Below are 25,601 nucleotides of genomic sequence, written 5' to 3' on the forward strand. Positions count from 1 at the left end.
CTCCACCTCCTGAGTTCAAGTGATTCTCCCACCTCAGCCTTCCAAGTAGCTGGGACTACAGGCATGCGCCACCACACCTGGCTTAATTTTTCTATTTTTAGTAGAGATGGGGTTTTACCATGTGGGCCAGGCTGGTCTCAAACCCCTGACCTTAGGTAATCTGCCCGCCTCGTCCTCCCACAGTGCTGGGATTAAATGGCAGATTCCATATGTGAAGAGGTGTGTACACAAATATATGTAAACAAAATAAAATAACAGTGGTTTGAATATTTATCTTTATAAACAGTGGTTTGAATATTCACTGAGGGGAAACACATGCAATTCTATGACATAAATTAATGAACCAGAAAATTTATATAAAGAAATTATAGGCCGGGCGCGGTGGCTCAAGCCTGTAATCCCAGCACTTTGGGAGGCCGAGACGGGCGGATCACAAGGCCAGGAGATCGAGAGACGATCCCGGCTAACACGGTGAAACCCCGTCTCTACTAAAAAATACAAAAAAACTAGCCGGGCGAGGTGGCGGGCGCCTGTAGTCCCAGCTACTCGGGAGGCTGAGGCAGGAGAACGGCGTAAACCCGGGAGGCGGAGCTTGCAGTGAGCTGAGATCCGGCCACTGCACTCCAGCCTGGGTGACAGAGCAAGACTCCGTCTCGGAAAAAAAAAAAAAAAAAAAAAAAAAAAAAAAAAAAAGAAATTATATAGAATTCAGAATAGAGAGACATAGAAATGTGAAAGATAGATTCAAAAATACTTAGATTGAGATATAACATGTCTAAGCTGAATTCAAGGAGAAAAGAGAGAATGGGACACAAGCAATATTTGGAGAGATGTTGGTTAAGAATGTAAGCCCCGGCCGGGCGCGGTGGCTCAAGCCTGTAATCCCAGCACTTTGGGAGGCCGAGACGGGCGGATCACGAGGTCAGGAGATCGAGACCATCCTGGCTAACACGGTGAAACCCCGTCTCTACTAAAAATACAAAAACTTAGCCGGGCGAGGTGGCAGGCGCCTGTAGTCCCAGCTACTCGGGAGGCTGAGGCAGGAGAATGGCGTAAACCCGGGAGGCGGAGCTTGCAGTGAGCTGAGATCTGGCCACTGCACTCCAGCCTGGGTGACAGAGCGAGACTCCGTCTCAAAAAAAAAAAAAAAAAAAAAAAAAAAAAAAAAAAAAAAAGAATGTAAGCCCCATGAGGGCAGAATTTTTTTTTCCCCAATATCGTGTCCCTAAACCTAAAGCCTGATATATAATAAGTACTTAATAAATATTTATTGAATTATGTTGGATTCTATTTCCAGTAATATGACAAACTAGACACTTATATAAACCATCCCGCTAAAAACATTCAAAATTGGGTAAAATGTAAAAATAAAATCTTTTTTTTTTTTTTTGAGATGGAGTCTTGCTCTGTCACCCAGGCTGGAGTGCAGTGGCCCGATCTTAGCTCACTGCAAGCTCTGCCTCCCAGGTTCACGCCATTCTCCTGCCTCAGCCTCCCAAGTAGCTGGGACTACAGGCGCCCGCCACCACGCCCAGTTAATTTTTTGTATTTTTAGTAGAGACAGGGTTTCACCATGTTAGCCAGGATGGTCTCCATCTCCTGACCTCGTGATCTGCCCTCCTTGGCCTCCTAAAGTGCTGGGATTACAGGGGTGAGCCACCGTGCCCAGCCAAAATCTTCTTAAAATTATTTCTGAGATCCCAAGGAAACTTTTGTCAAATTAGAGGCAGAAGATGAGATAAAGAAGTCTTTGCAGAAACAAATTAGAGTGAATTTTTAAATAAAACCCGAACCTTCAAAAAACAAAGAAGTTTTGTGGTTGAGCTCATCCTTTTTCTACATTTGGAGGCATTTTTTTCCTCTACATGTAAGAGGTATTTTGAAGAACAAGTTTAAAGAGCACTAGTTATGGCAAGTACATTACAATCTTTCAAAGGCCACACTATATCCTCTACTCTCTTCTCCCCCACCCTCCACCCACAACTTAAAAAAAAAAAAAAAATCCTCCATTGAAATTTCCCCCCTTCTTCATGAAAAAATCTGCAGTAACAGAAAAGGGGATAGCTGGAATAATCATGTTTTTATTTGTTTATATTGAAGAATGGGGGTTTTTGTTGTTGTTTTGAGACAGGGTTTTGCTCTGTTGCCCAGGCTGGAGTACTGTGGCACAATCACCATTCACTGCAGCCTTGAATTCCCAAGTTCAAGTGATCCTCCCACCTCAGCCTCCCAAATAGCTGGGACTACACACAGGAGTGTGCCACTACACCCAGCTTTTTTTTTTTTTTTTTTTTTTTTAATTTTTGTAGAGGTGTCTCACTGTGTTGCCCAGGCTAGTCCTGAACTCCTGGTCTCAAGCGATCCTCCAGCCTCAGCTTCCCAAAGTGCAGAGATTACAGGTATGAGCCACTGCATCTGGTCTAAAAGTCTTGCTGTCTGCTAGAGAAAGTCTTCACTTTTTTCTTCAAGGTTGTTTTAGTTCTTTACCTTTTCTGTTCCTATACATATTTTAGAAGCAGCTTATCCATTTTCTCGTACCTCACCTCCCTCTTCCTACACATACTGCTGAAATCTCTACTGGAATTGTATTGAATCTGAAGAACAACCTGATGAATATTAACAGCTTGTTTTTTTTTTTTTTTTTTTTGAGACGGAATCTTGCTCTGTCGCCCAGGCTGGAGTGCAGTGGCCGGATCTCAGCTCACTGCAAGCTCTGCCTCCCGGGTTCACGCCATTCTCCTGCCTCAGCCTCCCGAGTAGCTGGGACTACAGGCGTCTGCCACCATGCCCGGCTAGTTTTTTGTATTTTTTTAGTAGAGACGGGGTTTCACCGTGTTAGCCAGGATGGTCTCGATCTCCTGACCTCGTGATCCGCCCGCCTCAGTCTCCCAAAGTGCTGGGATTACAGGAGTGAACCACCACACCCAGCTAACATCTTTATTATAGTGAATCTTCCAAGGATTGAGCCTGGTACATTCTTCTACCTATTTCTTTTAAAATTTCTCTCTATCTTTTATGGTCTTCTGCATAGACAGTTTTCGTTTTTCCTTTCCAATCTTCCTCCCATCCATTTCATCTTCTTGCCTTATTGCACTAAGATGTTTCATCCAGTAAAATGTTGAATACATGCAGGAATAGTGGATATCTTATTTTGTTCCCAATCTCAAGGGGAAAGTGTTCCATATTACACGATTGTGTATCCTTTTCATATATGGCTGGACTTAAATCTTCTAATATTTTGTGTAAGATTTTTACATATATATGTGAGGTTACCATGTAATTTTCCCTTTCTTGTGATCTCTTTGTGACCTCCTGCTATCAGGGTCACATACACCTCATTAAATAAGCTAAGAAGTGATCCCTTTTCCTCTATTCTCTGGAAGAATTTGTATAAATTGATAAAATTAATTAATGAAATCTTCTGGACTGGAGTATTTAATCTACTCCCTGCCTCCATCTCCCTTCAGGGAAAAGGTTTGAATTACCTTCAAAGGAGACTGTCATGTGGCTTCTCAACACAAATGATAGAATGCAGAAAACAGATAATTAAAACAATAATTCAAATCGCAGAAAGAAAATACTCACCAATAGAACTCCACACTGAACAAATATATCCTCCACAAAGGTAGGTGAAGTAATTTTATGACAAACAAAAACTGAGATAATATCACCAGAAGATCCACATTAATGGAAATTCTAAAAGATGTTCTTCAGGCTAAGAAAATGTGGCATGTATGAGCAATGGAATACTATTCAGGCATTAAAAAGGAATAAAATCCTGTCAATTGCGACAACATTGATGAGCCTGGAAAACAGTATATTAAATGAAATAAGCCAAGAACAGAAAGACAGACAACACATGACCTCATTCACTCGTATGTTGAATCTAAACCAAACTGATCTCATAGAAATTGAGAATAGAATAGTGGTTACCAGAGACTGGGGAGAATAGGAGGAAGGTGTAAATGGAAGGAGGTTGGTCAATGGGTACAATGTTACAGTTAAATAGGAGGACTAAGTTCTGGTACTCTTGTATAGTAGGGTGACTATAGCTAACAATAACGCATTGTTTTGTTATTTGCTTTTTGTTTTGAGACAGGGTATCACTCTGTCGCCCAGGCTGGAGTGCAATGGCACAATCTCGGCTCACTGCAACCTCTACCTCCTGGGCTCAAGTGATCCTCCCACCCCAGCCTCCCGAGTAGCTGGGATGACAGGTGCATGCCTCTATGCCCGGCTAATTTGTGTGTGTTTTGTAGAGCTGGGGTTTTTCCCAGTTCCCCAGGCTGCATTGTAAATTTCAAATAGCTAGAAGAAAGGATTTTGAATGTTCTTACAATAAATAAATCATAAGTGGCCAGGTGTGGTGGCTCACGCCTGTAATCCCAACACTTTGGGATCCTCAAGCCCAGGAGGTCAAGGCTGCAGCAAGCCGAGATTGCACCACGGCATTCCAGCCTGGGCAACAGAGCAAGATCCACAGATGTAAGAAGGTATGAAAAGCAATGTTAAAAAGCAGTATTCAATAAATGAATACTGAATGTTGTATAAATCAATAATAATGTATTCTGAGACTTAAAATATAAGTAGACAAACTACATAGAAAAAGTACTATAAATGGCGTAAAATGTTCTAAGGGTCTTGCATCATGCATGGATGTGTGTTATAAATTCTAGGAAAACTGAAAACCACTGAAGCAACAGTAAAAGAATGCAGAAGTATCGAGTTAATAGAGGGGATAACAGATTAATAATTATTCATCCAGCTCAAAGGAAGAAAAAGATACACAAAATAGGCAAAACAAAAAAAAAGGCGGGGGTGAGGGCAATTAGCTGGGGCTCGGTAGCTCACGCCTCTAATCCCAACCCTTTGGGAGGATGAGGTGGGTAGATCTATTTAACTGGATTGCTTGAGCTCAGGAGTTTGAGACCAGCCTGGCCAACATGGCGAAACCCTGTCTCTACCAAAAATACAAAAAATTAGCCAGGTGTGATGGTGCAGGCCTGTGGTCCCAGCTACTTAGGAGGCTGTGGCAGAAGAATCACTTGAGCCCGGGAGGTGGAGACTGCAGTGAGCCAAGATTGCACCACTGCACTCCAACCTGGGTGACAATAAGACTCCCGTCTCCAAAAAAAAAAAAAGGCAATTAGTAAAATGGTAGATTTGAACCTAAATGTGTCAATAAACTTAAGCAGACTATGCCAAGACAAAGGCTGTCCTAATTTTTTTTTTTTTTAAAACCTGCTTATAAGACACATTGTTAAATAAAAGGATTACAGAAAGCTTGAAAGTAAAAGGATAGGAAAAGATAAATCATACCAACATTATCCCAAAGAAAGGTTAAGTAGCTATACTAATGGCAGGCAAAGTAGATTTTAAGACAAAAGCCTTGTTTGAAATACAGACATCTGAAAATTCCAAAAGGATTAATTCATAAGGAAGATGAAGCAATTTTAAATGTATATGCACCTACTATAATAACCTCAAAATATGTAAAATAAAAATAGAAAAGAGAGGCCGGGTGTGGTGGCTCATGCTTGTAATCCCAGCACTTTGAGAGGCAGAGGCAGGTGGATTGCAAGGTCAGGAGTTCGAGGCCAGGCTGGCCAACACAGTGAAACCCCGTCTCTACTAAAAATACAAAAATTAGCTGGGCATGGTGGCAGGTGCCTGTAATCCCAGTTACTCAGGAGGCTGAGGCAGGAGAATCACTTGAGCCCAGGAGGCGGAGGTTGCAGTGAGCCAAGATGATGCCACTGCACTCCAGCCTGGGTGAGAGAACTAAGCTCCATCTCAAAAAAAAAAAAAAAAAAAAAAAAAAAAAAAGAAAAAGAAAAATATAAAGGAGAAAGATAAATCCACAAATCACAGTGGGAGATTTTAACATTCTTCCCTTGGTATGTGATAGAACAAGCCCACAAAGACTTGGTAAGGATATAAAAGATGTAAATAATACGAGTAATAAAATTGACCTAATTGGCACAAACTAAACTGCATATAATAGCTAAAGAATCAACTTTTTTCTCAGGGCCACACGCCTATAGTTTCCAAACTTAATCATATGCAGGGCCCAACAGCAACTCTCAACAAATTTTAAGTGATTGAAACTATACAGAGAATGCTCTTTAATGAAAGTGGAATTAAGCTAGAAATAGATAATAAAAAGATAATTAGAAATTCTCATACATCTGGGATTTTATTTGGTTTTCAAAAGTTTTATTATGATGTGCCCAAGTATGGTTTTTTAAAAAATTACTTATTTTTTTGAGACCCGGTCTCATTCTGTCACCCAGGCTGGAGTGCAGTGGCACAATCACAGCTCACCACAGCCTCAACCTCCCAGGCACAGGTGATCCTCCCACCTCCATCTCCGGAGTAGCTAGGACTACAGGTGCCTGCCACCATGCTCAGCTAATTTTATTTTTTGTAGAGGCAGTTTTCGCCACGTTGCCCAGGCTGGTCTCGAACCCCTGGGGCTCAAGCGATCTGCCCACCTCAGCCCCGCAAAGTGCTAGGATTACAGGCATGAGAGTCACCACACCTGGCCCACTGTGGTTTTTATACTGAGAAATAAAAATAAAATTCTAAGTCCCCAGCTGAATGGACTCCCTCTTAGCCAAGGGGACCCCAGAGAAACCTGGGAAACTGAGTTCGCAGCTATGAGGGGATGAGAGGTCCAACATGCCTCATTATACCTACTCCCTCACCAACTGCCATTAGGCTTTCCTCCCCAAGGGCGAACCAGAAAGCAGCCCTTTCAAGACTCCACATTGATAATGTCAATTACTAGCTTATCTCCCCAGGTAGAGAACAAAGACAAGATTAATCAGTCCTTCACCCCTCTGCTTCCTCTATTCCTGTTTCCTCAAATGTTCACCTCACCTTATGTAAAATGCAGATTTACTGGGCACTAACTAAAGTCTCATAAGTCTGTAATCATTCATCTCACTGCCATCCTCACCCTCCTCAGATGTTTAAAGGAAAATGTATAAATACTAAACCTCCTGAGAACCTCTTGGGAAAAAAACAGCCAGATACATCCGTGAAACAAGTTTTTACAAGATGTTTTTTCCGCCGGGCATGCCCTCAAGCTAGCTCAATAAACCTCGATGACTAAGACTTAGGCCTCAATCACTTATTTTGGTTGTCAATATTTATCCAACTTGGGTTCAAGACCATGGGCTTGTTGTGTTTCTCCAGTTGTAGCAAATCCTCAGCCATTTTCATTGACTATTACCTCTCTGAATTACTTTACCATTTTCCTCCCTCGCATACACTGCTCCTCTTTACTGTTTATTGAAAGGACGTCTTATTATTCCTTTGCTTGGAATTCTCTTCCCTCAGATATCCAAATGGCCTGCGTCTTTACCTATCTGATCTCTAAATGTCACCTCAGCGAGGCATTGACCATCCTACCTAAAACTGCAAAGCCATCCCACTTCAATACTCCTAACCTTCCTTCCCTTTCTCTCTTTAACATTTACCACTCTCATTTGGCGCTTTTCTGTCCCTCCTGCAAATGTAGGCTCTATGAAGGCAGAAATTTTTGTTTTGTTCACTGTCGTAACTCAGTAATGAGAACCGTACCTGGAATACAACATATGCTCAAGAGCTATTAAATAGCTTTTCTTTATTCTTCCAGGTCACTTCACCTGCAAAGCCTTCCCTGGTGACCCAATTATCACATCATTTGCATGAGAACAGCATTTTGTATTTCTTTTTTTTTTTTTTTTGAGACGGAGTCTCACTCTATTGCCCAGGTTGGAGTGGGCATTGTGGTGACACAATCTCGGCTCACTGCAACCTCCACCTCCCAGGTTCTAGTCTCCTGCCTTAGCCTCCCAAGTAGCTGGGAGTACAGGCAGGTTCCACACCAGACTAATTTTTCCATTTTTGTAGAGACAGGGTTTTACTATGTTGGCCAGGCTGGTCTCAAACTCCTGACCTCAGGTGATCTGCCTGCCTCGGCCTCCCAAAGTGCTGGGATTACAGGTGTGAGCCATGATACCAAGCCTAGCATTTTGCATTTCTAACACAAAGGTCAGCAGCCTTGAACATACTGCTCTGTGGATATGTACCTATAAACAGAAGCACATACACAGGGCTGTGAGAACAAAGGCCCAACAAGCATTAACAGAAAACTTAAATTTGAAGGGTGCATTTATTTTGTGGTCTGTTCCCCACTCACCCCTATTTCACTCTGGAGCACCAGGGGACACTGAATTCCACAATCAAAGACCATTCCTTATAGTTAACATGCTGGCTGTCAAAAAGCAAATTTTTGGAAAGGTCAGGATTATTTGATGTAGAGTCCAGAACATCACAAATGGCAGGTCTTAATACAGAAAACTGGACAAAAGGAGTGTGATTTGAGGGAGTGGGTACCTGGATTAAAAATAAGTCTGAGGGTATGTAAGGCAACTAAATTCACATAAATAAGAAATTAGAAGAGAAACAAAAGCCCTTTTAATCTTCATTATATAATCTCAGTTCCTAGATAACTTTGTTCTTCATCCTATAATCTCAGTTCCTAGATAACTTTGTTCTTCATCCATCAAAACAGAAATATATAACATATTTAAAGAGGTAACATTAGTTCACTAAGACAACAAAGATCCTTAAAGGGTTGGGCTATATCTGAAATATCCAAAAAGGCTGAGTAATTTGACAAAGAGCCCCCAAATAATTTTGATGTCTCCATACTCCTTTTCAGATCTATTATGTAAAAGCAGCACTCTGGTCACCCTTTAGCTGCACACAAAATATTTACAAAAAATGTCACAGAAACTGTTGTCTCCATTATTTGGAAGAAAATGAAGACACATTTCAGGATCTGACTTGGCTCATTGATTCAAACAAACATATTTGGATGTGCTGGAAGAGAGGAAAGAAAGTGGGAAAGACAGAGACCAAGTCACTTAAGCCATGTTATAGACCTGTCATAATTCATTCATAATACTGAAAACCTGTTTTGCACAGGTAGTATTTTCGGTTTGTGTAATACAATGCGGTGGGGGGGAGAAATTAAAAATTCCCATTTTCATGGAGCTTGCATTCTATTAGGAAGCAGACAATAAGCAGAAGTACTACAAAATACAGTGCTAATTGTTACAGAAAAAAACACCAAAGATTTTGGGACAGTCATGGCAAGGAGTGGTAGCTGTTACAAATTTGAATAGGGTAGTCAACTGGCCATGGAAAGCAGAGTTGCAGGCATTTGAGCATCATATTTTTTTAGTATCATTATTTAAGTTCCTTTTTTGAAAAAGATTGGTTGGACATGGTAGCTCACACCTGTAATCTTAGCACTTAGGGTGGCCAAAATGGGAAGATCACTTGAGCTCGGGAGTTTGAAACCAGCCTGGGCAACAGGGCAAGATCCCCATCTCTATTAAAAAAAAAAAAAAAAAAAATCACGCTAGGTGAGACAAAGAAAGGCGTAAGAAAAACATTCTCAGATGATTCCTCTTGTTTATTTTTACCTAGTTGTAGTCTCTACCCCACAGGCTTACTAGAGCAGTGGTATCGAACCAAATACATAGCTACGTTTCCTGGGCTATGTGATTTAATGGCATTCATTTTAAACTCAAAAAGTAAAAATGGGTTGGATTTGTCCAGTTGGATTTCAGAAGAGATTTTAAAGTTTGACTAGTCATAAAAAATTTTTTACACAATAGTAGCCATAAAAGAAATTCCTGAACCTGGGAGGCAGAGGTTGCAGTGAGCCGAGATCACGCCATTGCACTCCAGCCTGGGAAACAGCAAAACTCTTGTCACTCAGGCTGGAGTGCAGTGGCGCCATCTCAGCTCATTGCAAGCTCCACCTCCCCAGTTCACACCATTCTCCTGCCTCAGCCTCCCAAGTAGCTGGGACTACAGGTGCTCGCCACCAGGCCCAGCCAATTTTTTTTGTATTTTTAGTAGAGACGGGGTTTCACTGTTAGCCAGGATGGTCTCAATCTCCTGACCTCGTGATCCACCCACCTCCGCCTCCCAAAGTGCTGGGATTACAGGCGTGAGCCACTGTGCCCGGCCCAGAAATTCTTATTTATGTACTTTAAACCCACATCTTAATGACTGACTCTAATAGCATTGACCCATGTAATCACTACCCTTTTCCCTTTTGAATTTTTGTCAATACATTATTGGTGTGGTGGATTTTGCTTTGCCCAAATTACCTGAGTAATCATGTAAATCGTTATCATTCTAGATAGTGTGTAGAAGGACCCTAGATTGGAAATACAACTCATTGAAGTTCAAACTATCTTTCTTTTGGTGGTTATCCAAACCTTGGTATCTTAAAACATGTTTCCTTAAAAGACCCTTAGATGTCCCTGCCGATTTTTTTTTTTTTTGAGACAGTCTGTCACCACTATGGAATGCAGTGGCACCATCAAAGCTCACTATAACCTCTAACTCCTGGGTTCAAGCAATCCTCCCACCTCAGCCCCCCAAGTAGCTAGAACCACAGGCACACACCTGGCTAAATTTTTTTTTTTGTAGAGATAGGGTCTTGCTGATGCTCAGGCCAGTGTTGAACTCCTGGCTTCAAGCCATCCATCCTCTAGCCTCAGCCTCCCAAATTGCTGGGACTACAGGTGTGAGCCATAGCACCCAGCCTCTTTCCTAATACAGCTCTAAACTGATTGCAGTCCTAACTCGCCATCTCTATCCCCTTTCAGCTCCTAAGTTTTCCATAAACACTATTTGGGTTTTTTTTGTTATTTTTTAGACAAGGTCTCACTCTGTCACCCAGGCTGGAGTGCAGTAGTGTGATCATAGCTACTGCACCTCAACCTCCTGGGCTCAAGCAATCCTCCTGCCTCAGCCTCCAGAGTAGCTGGGACTCAGGCTCATGCCACCACACTCAGCTAGTTTTTCTTTTTGTAGACAGGTTTTTGCCATGTTGCCCAGGCTGGTCTTCAGCTCCTGAGCTCAAGCAACATTCCCATCTCAGCCTCCCAAAGTGTTGGGAATTACAGGCCACTGCACTCAACCATGAACACTAGTTTATAATCTCCAGTAGGAAGACTACTGCATGTCTTTTCCCCCTGGGCAACTGTCATTACTTTTATATTCTAACTTATTCCTTGTGTCTTTTCAAGTGAACAATTCCATGGTTCTCTAAACATCAAGTTCCATAAAATTTTAGTTCAAGGATAAAGCATTGATTGGAAACGAAAAAATATATAATCTTATATTTTAAAACTTAAACCTTCCAACCTAAAAATGCATACCACTTGAAAATGTTAGTACAATCTGTTATTAAAATTCCTGTGCTCACTTCAGCAGCACATACTAAAATTGGAACAACACAGGCCAAAAGTGGTGGCTCATGCCTGTAATCCTAGCACTTTCAGAGGCCAAGGCAGGAGTATCGTTTGAGCCAAAGAGTTCGAGACCAGCCTGGGCAACATAGTGAGATCCTGTCTCTACAAAAAATAAAAAATTAACTGGGCATGGTGGTGCACACCTGTAGTCCCAGGTACTTGGTAGGCTGAGGTGGGAGGATCCCTTGAGCCCAGCAGGTCAAGGCTGCAGTCAGATGGTTTGTGCCACTGCACTCCAGCCTGGTGACAGAGTGAGACCCTGTCTCTGAGGAAAAAAAAAAAAAAGAAACAGATTAAAATGGCCCCTGCACAAGGATGACATGCAAATCCATCAAGCATTCCATATAAAAATTCCTTTCATATACTATGATCAGTAGCACTTAGCTGAAATTATTGAAAATTACTCCTTTCCCCTCAAGCATTCATTATACCCCCATTACTACCCCTCCAATAGTAGACCTTCAAGCCAATACTAGTCTTTTCTATAAGCAACATGAACATGAATACTGTTCAGATTTTCCAGGTACAAATGAGTGGACAAAACTTAATTTGTACAAAGGATTTTAGTGCACACAGTCATCAAATAAGGTGCTTTTTAACCAGGTTAAATTTTATGATCATCCCTTTAATTCACTATTTACCAACCTCTTTCCTGCCAGGGAACACAGGAAATGAAACATTTTGCTGGATAAGCCACAGATGAATATACTAATGGTGAAACTGGCTCACGGATACAGATTGCTCTGCAAAGCTCTATGCATTTACTGTTTTAATTATTATTCCAATAAAAGGATTTTTAAAAGATCTTTTAACACATCCACTTACACAAGTGAGTTATATACACACAAAAACTAACTGGAGATACTTCTTCACATTTTCACTGTAACCATTTACTTGTCAAGGGAAGGCATAATGAATATTCAAAGTCAAGGCTAAAGCTACAATGTTAAACTCAAAAAAGGTCATTTGCAATTTAAGTGCTCTCTTGTATAAAGCATCAGAAAGTTAATACAAGTACTAGTCTTAAGCAGTCACGCAAGTCTAAGCCACATTTATTTGCACATGTATAGTAATGGGCAACAGATACTCCAAGTTCATACAAATTTGTAAAACAACAAAGTTAATAATAACTTGGTACACTTGTGTGTTATCTTGCTTACATATTAAAACCTAGATGAACTTCCTTCATTTTGTGGACTTCCATACAATACTTCCTTAAACAAAATTGTTGAAAACATATCGGCATGTTTCAGTTAGAGCCAACACAAAAGTTAAGACAAGACACAAACTCAAAAACCAAGTTTGAAAGGTACTTTTCTACCTCCCTCCCCTAGAAAGAAGTGGATTTTCTTTAACAGATGTATATCACACAAGTAACCATGAAGACAAAAGAATGACGCTCCCATGATCAGGAAGAAAATGCCAACCAGATCATACTGTTTAAAGTTATCTACCAAACATATGGTTAAAATGAGAAACGGGGGAAAATGCTTAGATTAAAATAACAAGGGAGATTAGAAAATAGCAAATGATTTTAAAGAGAACTGTTCCCCCTCAAAGCTGCAAAGCTCTGACTCTGACAATTCAAAATTGTCCAAGGCAAATAAAAACGAGGAAACCTTCAAAAACATTCTAATCACGTGCAGTATCTAGTGTTAAAAGCTGAAAATGATAAAGAGGATATTTATTATACAAGTGTCAACGAGGACATCCCAAAAATAATGAAATAAGCACACATTTATTTCTACAAAAGCAATGTATGATACAGAATTAGAAGGGAACAGACTTAAAGATTTGCCTATTAAAATATACAGATTCTTACTGAAGAGTATAGGATATTTAAAAAAGATGACAAGGGATGTTAATCTTTTTTTATTATTATCATTTTTACATATTTTGGAACCTCACATAATTTTGATAAATAACTCTTACAAAATTATGCAAAAAGTACAAGAATGTCTGGTAAACAAACAGTCTGTATTTTCCAAAAAGATTTTTTACAACATGCAATTCTTAAGGCAGCATCCTCCTTACAAGGACAGGTAATCCTTTTATATCAAGAAATCTTCTGCTGCAAAGAATGGCTAAGAAAGCCTGGCTTCTTCCATTAACGCCTTTTGTCTTTCCTGTCTGATTTTCGGTCTCTTTCACTTCTTGAAGATCTTTTGCCTGATCGACTACTCTCTGATATAGACCTCTTTCTGTCAGACCGGGAATTCTTATCCTTTGATCCTTTTGTATCTCTACTACTACCACCTTTTGAAGATTTGTGACTTCTTTCTAGTCCTGAAGTATCCCTTCTCTTGCGATCCACGCTCCTTCTGTGCTTTCTATCTCTATTATGTCCCCGGCCCCTACTCCGACTTCTACTCTCACTACTACTACTAGTGCTGCTGCTACTATCTCTGCTGCTGCTGCCACTTGTACTGGAGCTGCTACTGGAACTACTACGACTGCTACTACTTCCACTGCTAGAACTACTTCCACTGCTGCTACTGGTTGAACTGCTACTAGAACTACTACTGCTACTGCTTCGACTTCTACTCTTGCTTGTTTTATTTCTAGCTCGACCTCTACTTCTGCTCCTAGTTTTGGTTTTGCTCTTGCTCTCTGGATGTACTGTCAAGACTGGCTCTACTGGTACCTCAGTGACTTTTACAGACTCTACAGGAAACTCCTTCCTCTCAGGTAGTAAATGCCCTTGCTCCTGAGTAACTTGGGGTGTTGGCTGCAAAACAGCTAATGACAAATTCTCAGGCTGAGAGGGAGGCTGGGACTGGAGTACTGGTTGGGACTGAGATTGAAGCTGAGGCTGGGGCTGAGGCTGAGGCTGAGTCTGAGCCACAGGCTCAGGTTGGGGCTCAGATTCTTTTTCTTCTTTTTCCTCAGACTCCTTTTCCATGTCTAAAGCACTGACATTCTCTTTCCCAGGAGAAAGGGATTTACATTCTTTATCTGGCTCAATTTCAAATTCCATTTCTGGTTCCAATTCTTTGCTAGCTTCATTTTCTGAAGGCTCTACACTTTCAACTCGATTAGTTTCCATTACCTCCTGGTCAGCAATTACATGTTTGACATTCTCAACCATCTCTAGCACATCCATAACTTCTTCAGGCTGACTATCCTGCTGCTTCTCACTTTCCCTTACCTCAGTTTCCTCCTCCATCTTAACCTCCATTTCCTGTTTTTGTTCTTCCTCCTCCTGTTCTTTCTCTGCATCACTATGAACAATCGCTATTTCCTTTTCCTCTTCCTCTCCTGCTTCCTCTATTTCTACATCATTGTGCTGATTACCTGTCTCCTCCAACTCTTCCTCTCGCTGAGCCACCTTACCCTCTTCTTGTTCCGCCTTCTGTTCTTCATTACGCACCACCTGATGCTCTTTTTCCTTCATTGATTGTCTTCTAGGCCTAGCCTCCATTTTATTTATTTGTTCTGCAAATTCGATGCGTCTACCTTCAAATAAAGCTAAAGAATAAAAATTTACATGTGTAAAATTTACCGATTAACAAAATTCAAAGCCACAATTTTACAACTGGTCACAAATCGTCATTAAGCTTCATCTGGATTTGTTTTTGTAGAGTTATGACAAAATACTACTATGGCAATTAAGTAATCACAAACTGACATAAAATTATAAAAGCAAAGATCCACGGGAAATCTACATACTAGAAATTAGTGGCAGACAGAACTAGACATTTTCTAACTGACAAAACAGATTAATCTTTATGTATTAATTTTTCTGATCCCAAAGAGACAAATCATCATCTTAGCAGTGTCTATCTTTCCATGTGTGTTCCATCTAGAAACTGTTGGTTTTCACATTTGTCTTCTTAGCATTTTATCAGAATAAGAGTAGCATGCAAAAAAAAATTATACACAAATGCTTAAGGAATACAGATGCATAAGCACTGTCTGTAACTTTCACATTAAACTCCATGATACAAATATTCCTATACTACAAACTCACCAGCATCTCAGAATGTATCTTTTTTTTTTTTGAGACGGAGTCTAGATCTGTTGCCCAGGCTGGAGGTTCAGTGGCGCGATCTTGGCTCACTGCAACTTCTGCCTCCCAGGTTCAAGTGATTCTCCTGCCTCAGCCTGCCAAGTAGCTAGAACTACAGGCTTCTACCACCATGCCCAGCTAATTTTTTTTTTGTATTTTTAGTAGAGACTAGAGACGGGGTTTCACTGTGTTAACCAGGATGGTCTCGATCTCCTGACCTCGTGATTGGCCTGCTTTGGCCTCCCAAAGTGCTGGGATTACAGGCGTGAACCACAGTGCCCGGCCTAGAATATCTTATATCTTATTTTTTTTAAAAAACCAAACACAGCAAACCAATCACTGAATCATAAGTATTTTAGAAAACAAACTTGTGCGTATGAACATACTACCTTACCCGCTATGAACAATTCAATGGACCTCTTCACACACTTACCATTCATTTTTCTCTGTGACTCTTCTATTAATTTTTGGGTAGCTGGACACATTCTTCCAGGAATATAAAACAAATGGGGCTTTGTCTTAGTTCTTATATATTTAATTATTTTGGCATTATGTTCATTCCATTCTTCTTGCTAAAGAAAAGGTAAAAGGTCAGTGCTTTTGTAAACATAAAGGATTACCAATCTTAGAATTCCAAATTACCACTCACCAGCTGCGCAAGCTCAACTTTCTGTTCCAAAAGCCGCAGTTCTGTCTGTTTAGCACGCCTCTCTTCAAACAGTTCTCTCCTTTCATTTTCAACCTGCTTTCTTTCTTCTTCTGCCTGAACTTCAAGTTTTTGTTCAATTTCCTGGCGCCGCTTTTGCTAAAAGTTAAGTACCCTGCTTTAATACTTATGTGTTGAAATAGTTACAAGAAATACACACAAGGTATATATGATTTCAGTTCAATTATAATAAAAAGTTATTACACATACTAATTATGTGAAACATTAGAGGTAGGTAGATCATCTGAAGTCAGGAGTTTGAGACCAGCCTGACCAACACGGTGAAACACCATCTCTACTAAAAACACAAAAATATTAGCGGGCATGGTCATGCCCACCTATAATCCCAGCTACTTGGGAGGCTGAAGCAGGAGAATCACTTGAATCCTGGAGGCGGAGGCTGCAGGGAGCTGAGATCACGCCACTGCACTCCAGCATGGGCAAGAAGAGCCAAACTCCGATTCAAATTTTTTTTTTTTTTTTTACTATGTAAAGGTATCTGCAGGCCGGGCATGGTGGCTCACACCTGTCATCCCAGCACTCTGGGAGGCTGAGGTGGATGGATTGCTTTGAGCTCAGCCCAGCCTGGCAACTTGATGAAACCCCATCTCTACCCAAAAAAAAAAAAAAAAGGTATCTGCACATGTGTCACATTTTTTCTTTTTTTGAGATGGAGTTTTGCCCCGGTTGCCCAGGCTGGAGTGCAATGGCGCGATCCTGGCTCACTGCAACCTCACCTCCAGGGTTTAAGTGATTCTCCTGCCTCCACCTCCCAAATAGCTGAGATTACAGGTGCATGCCACCACACGCGGCTAAATTTCGTATTTTTACTAGAGACATGGTTTCACTATGTTGGCCAGGCTGGTCTCTAACTCCTGACCTCAGGTGATCCACCCGCCTCAGCCTCCCAAAGTGCTGGGATTACAGGCGTGAGCCACTGCACCCGGCCGCTTCACATTTTCAATTCAGGATACCAACTAATTAGAACTTAGCACTTGGTACTGACTGCAATTTGTCTTTAATGAAATGGAGACTGAGGCTTTTTTTTCCACATACCTAAATTTCAAGGCTATTAGCTATGATATCAACAACTGTTATATTGCAACACAATGTTTAAGTAAGGCTGTTCTATAAAAAGTTAAACCAAGTTTTCATTTAGCTTTATTTTAGGTTTACAATTAAGTCTTAAAACAGCTTTAAGGCTTAAAAAAAAAAAAATTAATCCACTACTTTGATAACTTAAATACATGATGCAAAACAAAACTTGGATAAATACCCTTTCAGTAGCAACAGTGGATTCTTGTTTAAATTTTTGAAGGGTACCCATCAACAAGCCAAATATTCGCCGGTTCCTAAAGAACAGAATAAGAAAATTTACTGTCAACAGGATCCATTTCATTTAAACCCATCATTTTCTAAGAAACACTACAGGACACTTGAACAATCCCTTAATTTTCCTTATAACTGCATTATTTCACAAGAGTTTTTTTCCCCCAGGAAAATACCTTTGCTTTCCCTTTTCATCCATATTTTGATCCTGGATAAGGTCTCTACGCGTGCGCTCTTTGGAGGTAGCTACAACTGAAGACTGCAATGCTGGCTGCAGAAAAAGAAAATCTCAGTAATTAACTAACATATGAGTGGTGTGCTTTCAAATGTAGTAAAGTGAAGGTACTACATTCGTTTAAGTTCCTTCAATTTCAATACCTTTTTAACATCATCATCCTCTGGGTCGCTTTCCTGGCGTGATTCTCTTCTGGTCCGACGCTCCCCGCCCAGCCTGTCATAGACAAAATTACTTTTTTTTGTTTTGTTTTTTTTTTTTGTTTTTGAGACGGAGTCTCGCTCTGTCGCCCAGGCTGGAGTGCAGTGGCCGGATCTCAGCTCACTGCAAGCTCTGCCTCCCAGGTTTACGCCATTCTCCTGCCTCAGCCTCCCGAGTAGCTGGGACTACAGGCGCCTGCCACCTCGCCCGGCTAGTTTTTTTGTATTTTTTAGTAGAGACGGGGTTTCACCGTGTTAGTCAGGATGGTCTCGATCTCCTGACCTCGTGATCCGCCCGTCTCGGCCTCCCAAAGTGCTGGGATTACAGGCTTGAGCCACCGCGCCCGGCAAATTACTTTTTTTGAGACAGTGTTTCACTATACCATCCAGGCTGAAGTGCAGTGGTGCCACTACAGTTCACTGCAGCCTCGACCTCCCAGGTTCAAGTGATCCTCTTGCCTCATCCTCCCAAGCTGGGACTACAGGCGTGAGCCAGCATGCCTGGGTAACTTTTTTGTACTTTTTGTAGGGATGTGATTTCACCATGTACCTAGGCTGGTCTGGAACTCCTGGGCTCAAGTGATCTGCTGGCCTTGGCTTCCCAAAGTGCTGGGATTACAGGGATAAGCCACTGTGCCTGGCCAGAAATTAATTTAAATGACCAGAGGTATTTATGTAACTGCACACCAAAGGCAAATGCCCTCTCTTTCTAGGACTCATTTCCAGAAGCTTTGTTCTATCAAGTCTCCATTCCATTTTATTCTTTCCTCCAGCAGAGAAAGAATACAACATGTGAACTAACACCCAAACTAACTCTGCTCTCCTGTATTTTCTAAGTATTTCAAACTGGTTAAGTATTTCAATTACAAGTCAGAAAAAAATGGTACTAATTGACAATTTTTCCAAATTTACTCTTCACCTGACCTTTATTTTGATAAACTGTGGGTTATCATGAGTGCAGAACTGTGTTTTGAGAGAACTGACTCAGTTCAATCAAATACCAAGAGAACTTGTGGGGGAGGGGGAAGTGGCACACTACTCAATTGTAATATTGCTCAAACAGCATTATTATTAATAAATATTTGTATTTGCGTCGTACATCAGAAACTAAAGAAGACTTCAGGAATCTTTTTACAGACCTACCTACTGACTGCCCCTTCAAGGTCTCTCTGTTTGGCTGGGGGTCCTCCTCCACTATCTGAGAATCCACGCCTGAAATTTAAAATGTTCAACATAAAGCACTTGAAATACAAGATAAACGGTATTTCCATTTGACAAGAGAATATGGTTGAAATTTTAAAAACCTTTCCAACTAAAGTAGCCTTAAATGGGCATTCATTCCCAAAATGCTTTTAGTGTTACTTTAAACTATAAGAATTAAGTTCACTCAAAATTGGTACACTTAATATATTCTTCGACCTCCAGTTTTTCATGATAACTGTATTTATACGGAAACCTAGTCTATCACAAGCATTAAACAAAGACAACAAACACTGGGTTATCGATTTTATCACAGGTTTTGTGCAAGCCAATATATTTGTAAGTAAAGTACCAGTAGTTTCAGCATGAGTAAAGTCCAAAGGAAATCTTACCTCAGTAATAAACTACCACGTCCTCTACCTCCACCAGGACCAGAAAGGGCCAGCAATCTGGCTTGGATGGGCCTGTAAGAGATTTACAAATCAGTGCAAGATCATATGCAGACACACATAGTTGCACCAATTACTTTCAGAGATATGGATCCAAGGAGAAAATCGCAAAAGTTCCAAAAAGATAGTTTCAAATAAACCCAAGTGTCTGAAACAGGACAGGACGTACTATTTCATTTAACTTCCTCGTTTCTCCAGGACCTGTATCACAGAAATTATAATCACCTCGATGCCCCCACACATTGAAAAGCCTGAATCAGGTCCCCATCCCGCCATCCCCGAGGAAGCTGCACGTGGGCAAGAGGTTGGGGTGAAGCGGCTGGTGGCGTCCCGGCAGGGTCTCGGGGCCAGCCCTGGGCCGGGTGCCCGCCAGAGCGGGAAGGGGCTTTGTGCTGCAGTTCCGGGCCTGCAGGGCCGAGGGCGGGAATCAGTAGTCTGGGTCTTCTCACAGGCCTGAGAAACCATGCCGGCGTACCCAGGACTCGCTCTCCTTTCTCAGGAACCTGAGACCAGCGCTCTACGATGGGGGCCTGGGGCTTTTCCACCTCGGCGAGAACATGGTTTTACCCGCCGCCCCGCGAACAGGCCTCGAGGTTCCAGCCTTCTGAAGGCTGGCCGCCCTCCCCGCCCCCAATTCACCCCGACCAGAGGGCTGCCTCTCCGAGCTCCGAGTTCCCGTTAAGCCCTTACCTCACGTCATTCGGATCCCGCCCGGTGAGCTTGCGAATATTCTCATCCACGTTCTTAAGGCTCTCTTTGGCCTTTTCTAGCTGTTCCTGCAAAGTTCTCACTGCGACCGCCATCTTCTCCCTGCAGCAGGCCTGAGACTGCTTTACAGGCCGCGCCGGGCTGTGCCGCGCCGCCGAGACGCGAAAGGACTGACAGCCGGGCTCAGCCAATGACGATGAGCGTTGTTTTCCGGTCTCAACCACTCAGCGACCGGAAGGGGGAAGAACCTGCAGCCTTTGTGACTCTGGGCCAATGAAAAGTCAGCCAGGCAGTCACCTCCCTCCCCAATTAGCTGCGGGTGCCTGGATCCCGCTGCTAGCGCAGAGCCGGGGCGGGTTTCACAATCCCTGAGTTCTCAGAGACTTGGCCCGCGAGCTTGCAGTTCTGGCAAGGAGAGCGCGGAGTTTTCCAGGCCTTTTAACCTATGATGTAATGTGCCTTACACAGTTTTAACCTGATCACATCAGGGTGGGACTTAGCCAAGCCTCCTTTTCTTCCTTACCCTCACCTTGGTTAATGGTTTAATTAGAAAAGGGCGCGGCTATTCTGTTGGTGCGCATGCTCAGAGAGGGGGTGGGCGCGTGCTTTCCTCTATTAGGTTAATTTTTTTTTTTTTTCATACGGAGTCTCGCTCTGTCGCCCAGGCTGGAGTGCAGTGACACCATCTCGGCTCACTGCAACCTCCGCCTCCCGGGTTCAAGCGATTCTCCTGCCTCAGTCTCCCGAGTACCTGGGACTACAGGCGCTTGCCAACACGCCTGGCTAATTTTTGTATTATTAGAGATCGGATTCCACCATGTTGGGCAGGCTGGTCTCGAACTCCTGACCTCAGGTGATCCGCCCGCCTCTACCTCCCAGAGTGCTGGGAATACAGGCTTGAGTCACCACGCCCACCCTGATTAGGCTAAAGTGAGCAGAAGGAAGACAAAAATAAAAACTAGGAAAAGTCATTAATCATAATGACTAACATTGGTTAGGGGTTGATCTTGTTCCCGACCCTCTGTGAAACCCTCTACATGCCTTATTCCTCACAAACTAAAAGTGTGGATAAAAATGCCTGTTATTACTGATAAGGAAATTGAGACTGGAGATAATATAACTGTCCCTTGGTCGCGCCAGTTGAGAATCAGTCTCTGATTAGACCCTGAGCATCTATACTAGAGAAAAGAAAGCAATAGCGAGACAGACAGGCAGTCATGGTTGAGTTAGCCTCTTCACCTGGCCTAGAGCTGGTTAAGACCAGGCCTAAGGGAGCGGCCCTATTGTTAGTGGTGTCTGTGTGTGTTGTCCTGCTTCTGGTTCTGCCCTACCTGCACTGCCAGTGTGGGAACCAGTTTTGTTCTATAAATATATGTATACACAAATGGAAGCTCAGAAAACATTTTTTTCACAGGCCAGGCACAGTGACTCATGTCCGTAATCCCAGCATTTTGGGAGGCTGAGGCAGGTGGATAACTTGAGGCCAGGAGCTGGAGACCAGCCTGGCCAACATGTTGAAACCCCGCCTTTACTAAAAATGCAAAAATTAGCCGGGAGTGGTGGTGCACGCCTGTAATCCCAGCTACTCGGGAGGCTGAGTCAGGAGGATAGCTTGAGCCCCGGATGAGGAGGTTGCAGTGAGCCAAGATTGCACCACTGCACTCTAGCCTGTGTGACAGAGTGAGACTGTGTCCCAAACAAACAAAAAAACCAAAACACTTTCCCACAGAAACAATGCTATAAATAATCTCAGCCAGGCATCTATCTTCCTTGTACAAAGCATTAGTGGGCCCGGTGTATTAATTAACTCAAGCTACCACTTTAATCCAGTCATCTTTTAGAGCTTCCATTGTGTATCAGCAGTAAGCTAGGGTTTGAAAATAAAGCCTAGAACAAGATAGTTGTGATTCCCGCTTCTGTGGATTTTGTAGGCTTCCAGAAGAGCAATGATCATTCATTAGTTCAACAAATACTTCCTGAGTGCCCACTATGTGCCAGGTGCTATTCTAGGCACTTGGGTATACCAGTGTACAATAAAGATCTCTGAGCAGGTCCAGTGGATTGTGCCTGTAATCCCAGATACTTGGGAGACTGAGGTGGGAGGATCGCTATAGCCCAGGAGTTAAGACCAGCCTGGGCAGCATAGCAAGAATCCTGTCTCTCAAAATAAAAATTTAAAAAATTGTACTGGGGAGGCTAAGGTGGGATGATTGTTTGAGTCCAGGAGTTTGAGACTGCGGTGAGCTGTCATCACACCACTGCATTCAAGCCTGGGCTACAGAGCATGACCCGTCTCTAAAAAAAAAGTTATCTCTGAAAAAGCTTCACGGGAGGAATTGTGGATACAGATTATAAACATAAGTACATTGGCTGGGCATGGTGGCTTGCACCTGTAATCCCAGCACTTTGGGAGGCTGAGGTGGGTTGATCATCTGAGGTCAGGCGCTCAAGACCAGCCTGGCCAACATGACAAAACCCCGTCTCTACTGAAAATACAAAATTAGTTGGGTGTGGTGGCACACACCTGTAGTCCCAGCTACTCGGGAGGCTGAGGCAGGAGAATGGCTTGAACCTGGAAGGTGAAGGTTGCAGTGAGCCGAGATTGTGCCACTACACTCCAGCCTGGGCAGCAGAGTGAGACTCTGTCTCAAAAATAAATAAATAAGTAAATAAATAAATAAATTGTATAGCATGTTAGAAAGCAGAAAGTACTATAGAAGGAAAAAAAATGTAGAGATGAATAACAGGGAAGAAGATTGACAATTATTTAATTCTGATTGTGAGCATACTTAGCCTTATTGATCTTATTACAGATCTGTGTTCAACCTTAGGCAGTACCTGAGGCATGAGAGTGTGATAATAGTAGAGCCTATTCAGCAAGTGTAAGAATGTTTCCATGTATGGTTGGACTGGTAATCCCAGGATTTTGGGAGGTCTTGGTGGACGGATCACTTGAGGTTGGGAGTTTGAGACGAGCCTGGCCAACATGATGAAACCCTGTCTCTACTAAAAATACAAAATTAGTCCTGCATGGTGGCAAGCGCCTGTAGTCTTAGCTGCTTGGGAGGCTGAGGCAGAATTGCTTGAGCCCGGGAGCTGGAGGTTGCATGCAGTGAGCCAAGATCTTGCCACTGCACTCTGGCCTGGGCAACAGTGAGACTCTGCCTCAAACAAAACAAAACACACACAGCCGGCCACAGTGGCTCACATCTGTAATCCCAGCAGTTTGAGAGGCCAAGGAGGGTGGATCACCTGAGGTCGGGAGTTTAAGACCAGCCTGACCAACAGGGAGAAACCCCGTCTCTACTATAAATACAAAATTAGCTGGGCGTGGTGGTGCATGCCTGTAATCCCAGCTACTTGGGAGGCTGAGGCAGGAGAATCACTTAAACCCGGGAGGTGGGGGTTGCAGTGAGCTGAGATGGTGCCATTGCACTCCAGCCTGGGCAATAAGAGCAAAACTGTCTCTGTGACACACACACGCACACACACACACTCTCTCTCTCCCTCTCTCCTTGCTTCCATAGGATCTATTCCTAGGAGCCTTGGCAATTTAACTTTATGAAGAAGGATCAGTAGGATGTTGTGTTCAATAGTTAGTGGGTCCTTATTAAATATCAGTTTCCTTTCTATCCAAAAACATGCTTTAAAAGCCTCACGTTATTGTGGTTGGAGAAGTCAACCTTGACAAATTGGCCAATTACTTACTTTTTGACTTGTGTGGTGAACTTGGACACCTTTTTCTTGGTGGTAGTGATGAGGGCAAGAATGTAATCTACACATAAAGGACCTGATTTCACATAAGGGAAAATTTAGTGCTGGAAAAATTAAGATTACTGTTGCAAAATACTCCTCAAAATTAGACAATTTAGTGTGGCTTACGTGGAAGTTTTATACTGGATTTATGTGATGAATGGAATAAACTGATTCAAATATTAGAAGGGACGTGTTTTTAAAAAAACCTACCACAATTAAAATTTTGGAACATGATCTTAAATTCCTGTGAAAGGGCATGAAGAGTTTGTGTGTGTGTGTGTGTGTGTGTGTGTGTGTGTGTTTTGTTTTTTGAGATGAAGTCTTGCTGTGTCACCCAGGCTGGAGTGTAGTGGCACAGTCTCTGCTTACTGCAACCTGCGCCTCCCGGGTTCAAGTGATTCTCCAGCCTCAGCCTCCCGAGTAGCTGGGATTACAGGCACCTGCCCCCAAGCCCGGCTAATTTTTGTATTTTTAGTAGAGACGGGATTTCACCATGTTGGCCAGGCTGCTCTCAAACTCATGACCTCGTGATCCTCCCCAGGCCTCCGCCTCCCAAAGTGCTGGAATGTACAGGCATGAGCCACGGTGCCCGGCTCAGGCATGAAAAGTTGCGAAGTTATTGTTAACAATTTGAGAAAACCCAAAATGTTAATTTGGGGGAAAACAACTGGGATAATTGAGGAAAAAAATTTGTTTTGTGAATTACCAAGGAAAGAACTAATCACAGGCTAAGCAACATGCTTAATGTTGAATTTGCTAAATTTAAGATGTACATACTATGATGTAGCATGTATATTTATTTGCATATGCAGTGAGACAATTCCTACAGCTGTCTCACACTGCTGTAAATGATTAGGAACTCCATCCTGCAGTGACATCGCTTTTCTGAATTCTGTAGCACTTTTCACCTAATCCTCTGATTAGTCTGTATTTTCCGGTTCAAGTGTATCTTGTTTTTCGCTTGCTCCACTTCCCTTGTCCGTTGCACCCCACTAACAGGAAAATTCCTGGTGGTCAAAATGGCTCTAATTCTTTTTGTATACCCGGGCTTAATTCAATAGGAATTGGGATAACTTCTCAATATTTAAAAAATTTGAACTCGGCCGGGCGCGGTGGCTCAAGCCTGTAATCCCAGCACTTTGGGAGGCCGAGACGGGCGGATCACGAGGTCGGGAGATCGAGACCATCCTGGTTAACCCGGTGAAACCCCGTCTCTACTAAAAAATACAAAAAACTAGCCGGGCGAGGTGGCGGGCGCCTGTAGTCCCAGCTACTCGGGAGGCTGAGGCAGGAGAATGGTGTGAACCCGGGAGGCGGAGCTTGCAGTGAGCTGAGATCCGGCCACTGCACTCCAGCCTGGGTGACAGAGCGAGACTCCGTCTCAAAAAAAAAAAAAAAAAAAAAAAAAATTTGAACTCTGAAAATTTATGATATTTTAAACTCTTTTTACAACTTTTCATATTTGAAGAACATATGGCGAAAAGTGAATGCTTTTGATGAAGCCAATAGAAATTCTTGTGAATTTTTTTAACTTCTATTGCTAATTAACACGAAGGTGGCCGCGGGAGCTCTTTTTTTTTTTTTTTTTTTTGAGGCAGAGTTTCACTTTTGTTGCCCAGGCTGGGGGACAGTGGCGCGATATCAGCTCACCGCAACGTCCGCCTGCCGGGTTCAAGCGA

General features: G+C 42.5%; 1 protein-coding gene across 1 annotated transcript; it reads right to left on the bottom strand.

The window, feature by feature from the left end:
- Positions 1–12,364: 12,364 nt before the first annotated feature.
- LOC105478018 (pinin, desmosome associated protein) lies at positions 12,365–20,334 on the bottom strand. The gene is made up of 9 exons (XM_011734987.3): positions 20,149–20,334; positions 19,402–19,473; positions 18,953–19,021; positions 17,753–17,825; positions 17,551–17,645; positions 17,322–17,397; positions 15,989–16,144; positions 15,773–15,911; positions 12,365–14,798 (listed from the first exon to the last, which is right to left on the bottom strand). The coding sequence occupies exons 1-9, from the start codon at positions 20,259–20,261 to the stop codon at positions 13,438–13,440; spliced, it is 2,154 nt and encodes a 717-aa protein (XP_011733289.1). The 5' UTR covers positions 20,262–20,334; the 3' UTR covers positions 12,365–13,437.
- Positions 20,335–25,601: the final 5,267 nt, after the last annotated feature.

This window comes from Macaca nemestrina, chromosome 7 (genome assembly GCF_043159975.1).
Source record: "Macaca nemestrina isolate mMacNem1 chromosome 7, mMacNem.hap1, whole genome shotgun sequence".
Lineage (NCBI taxonomy): Eukaryota > Metazoa > Chordata > Mammalia > Primates > Cercopithecidae > Macaca > Macaca nemestrina.

What these genes read in the sequence shown, in the direction of transcription:
- LOC105478018 (XM_011734987.3), bottom strand. Translation starts at nt 20,261, where the DNA reads ATGGCGGTCGCAGTGAGAACTTTGCAGGAACAGCTAGAAAAGGCCAAA. An exon ending in CTTGAAGGGGCAGTCAGTAG is followed by an intron (nt 17,826 to 18,952) that starts GTAGGTCTGTAA and finishes TGTCTATGACAG; the next exon opens with GCTGGGCGGGGAGCGTCGGA. An exon ending in AAGTTGAGCTTGCGCAGCTG is followed by an intron (nt 15,912 to 15,988) that starts GTGAGTGGTAAT and finishes CCTTTTCTTTAG; the next exon opens with CAAGAAGAATGGAATGAACA.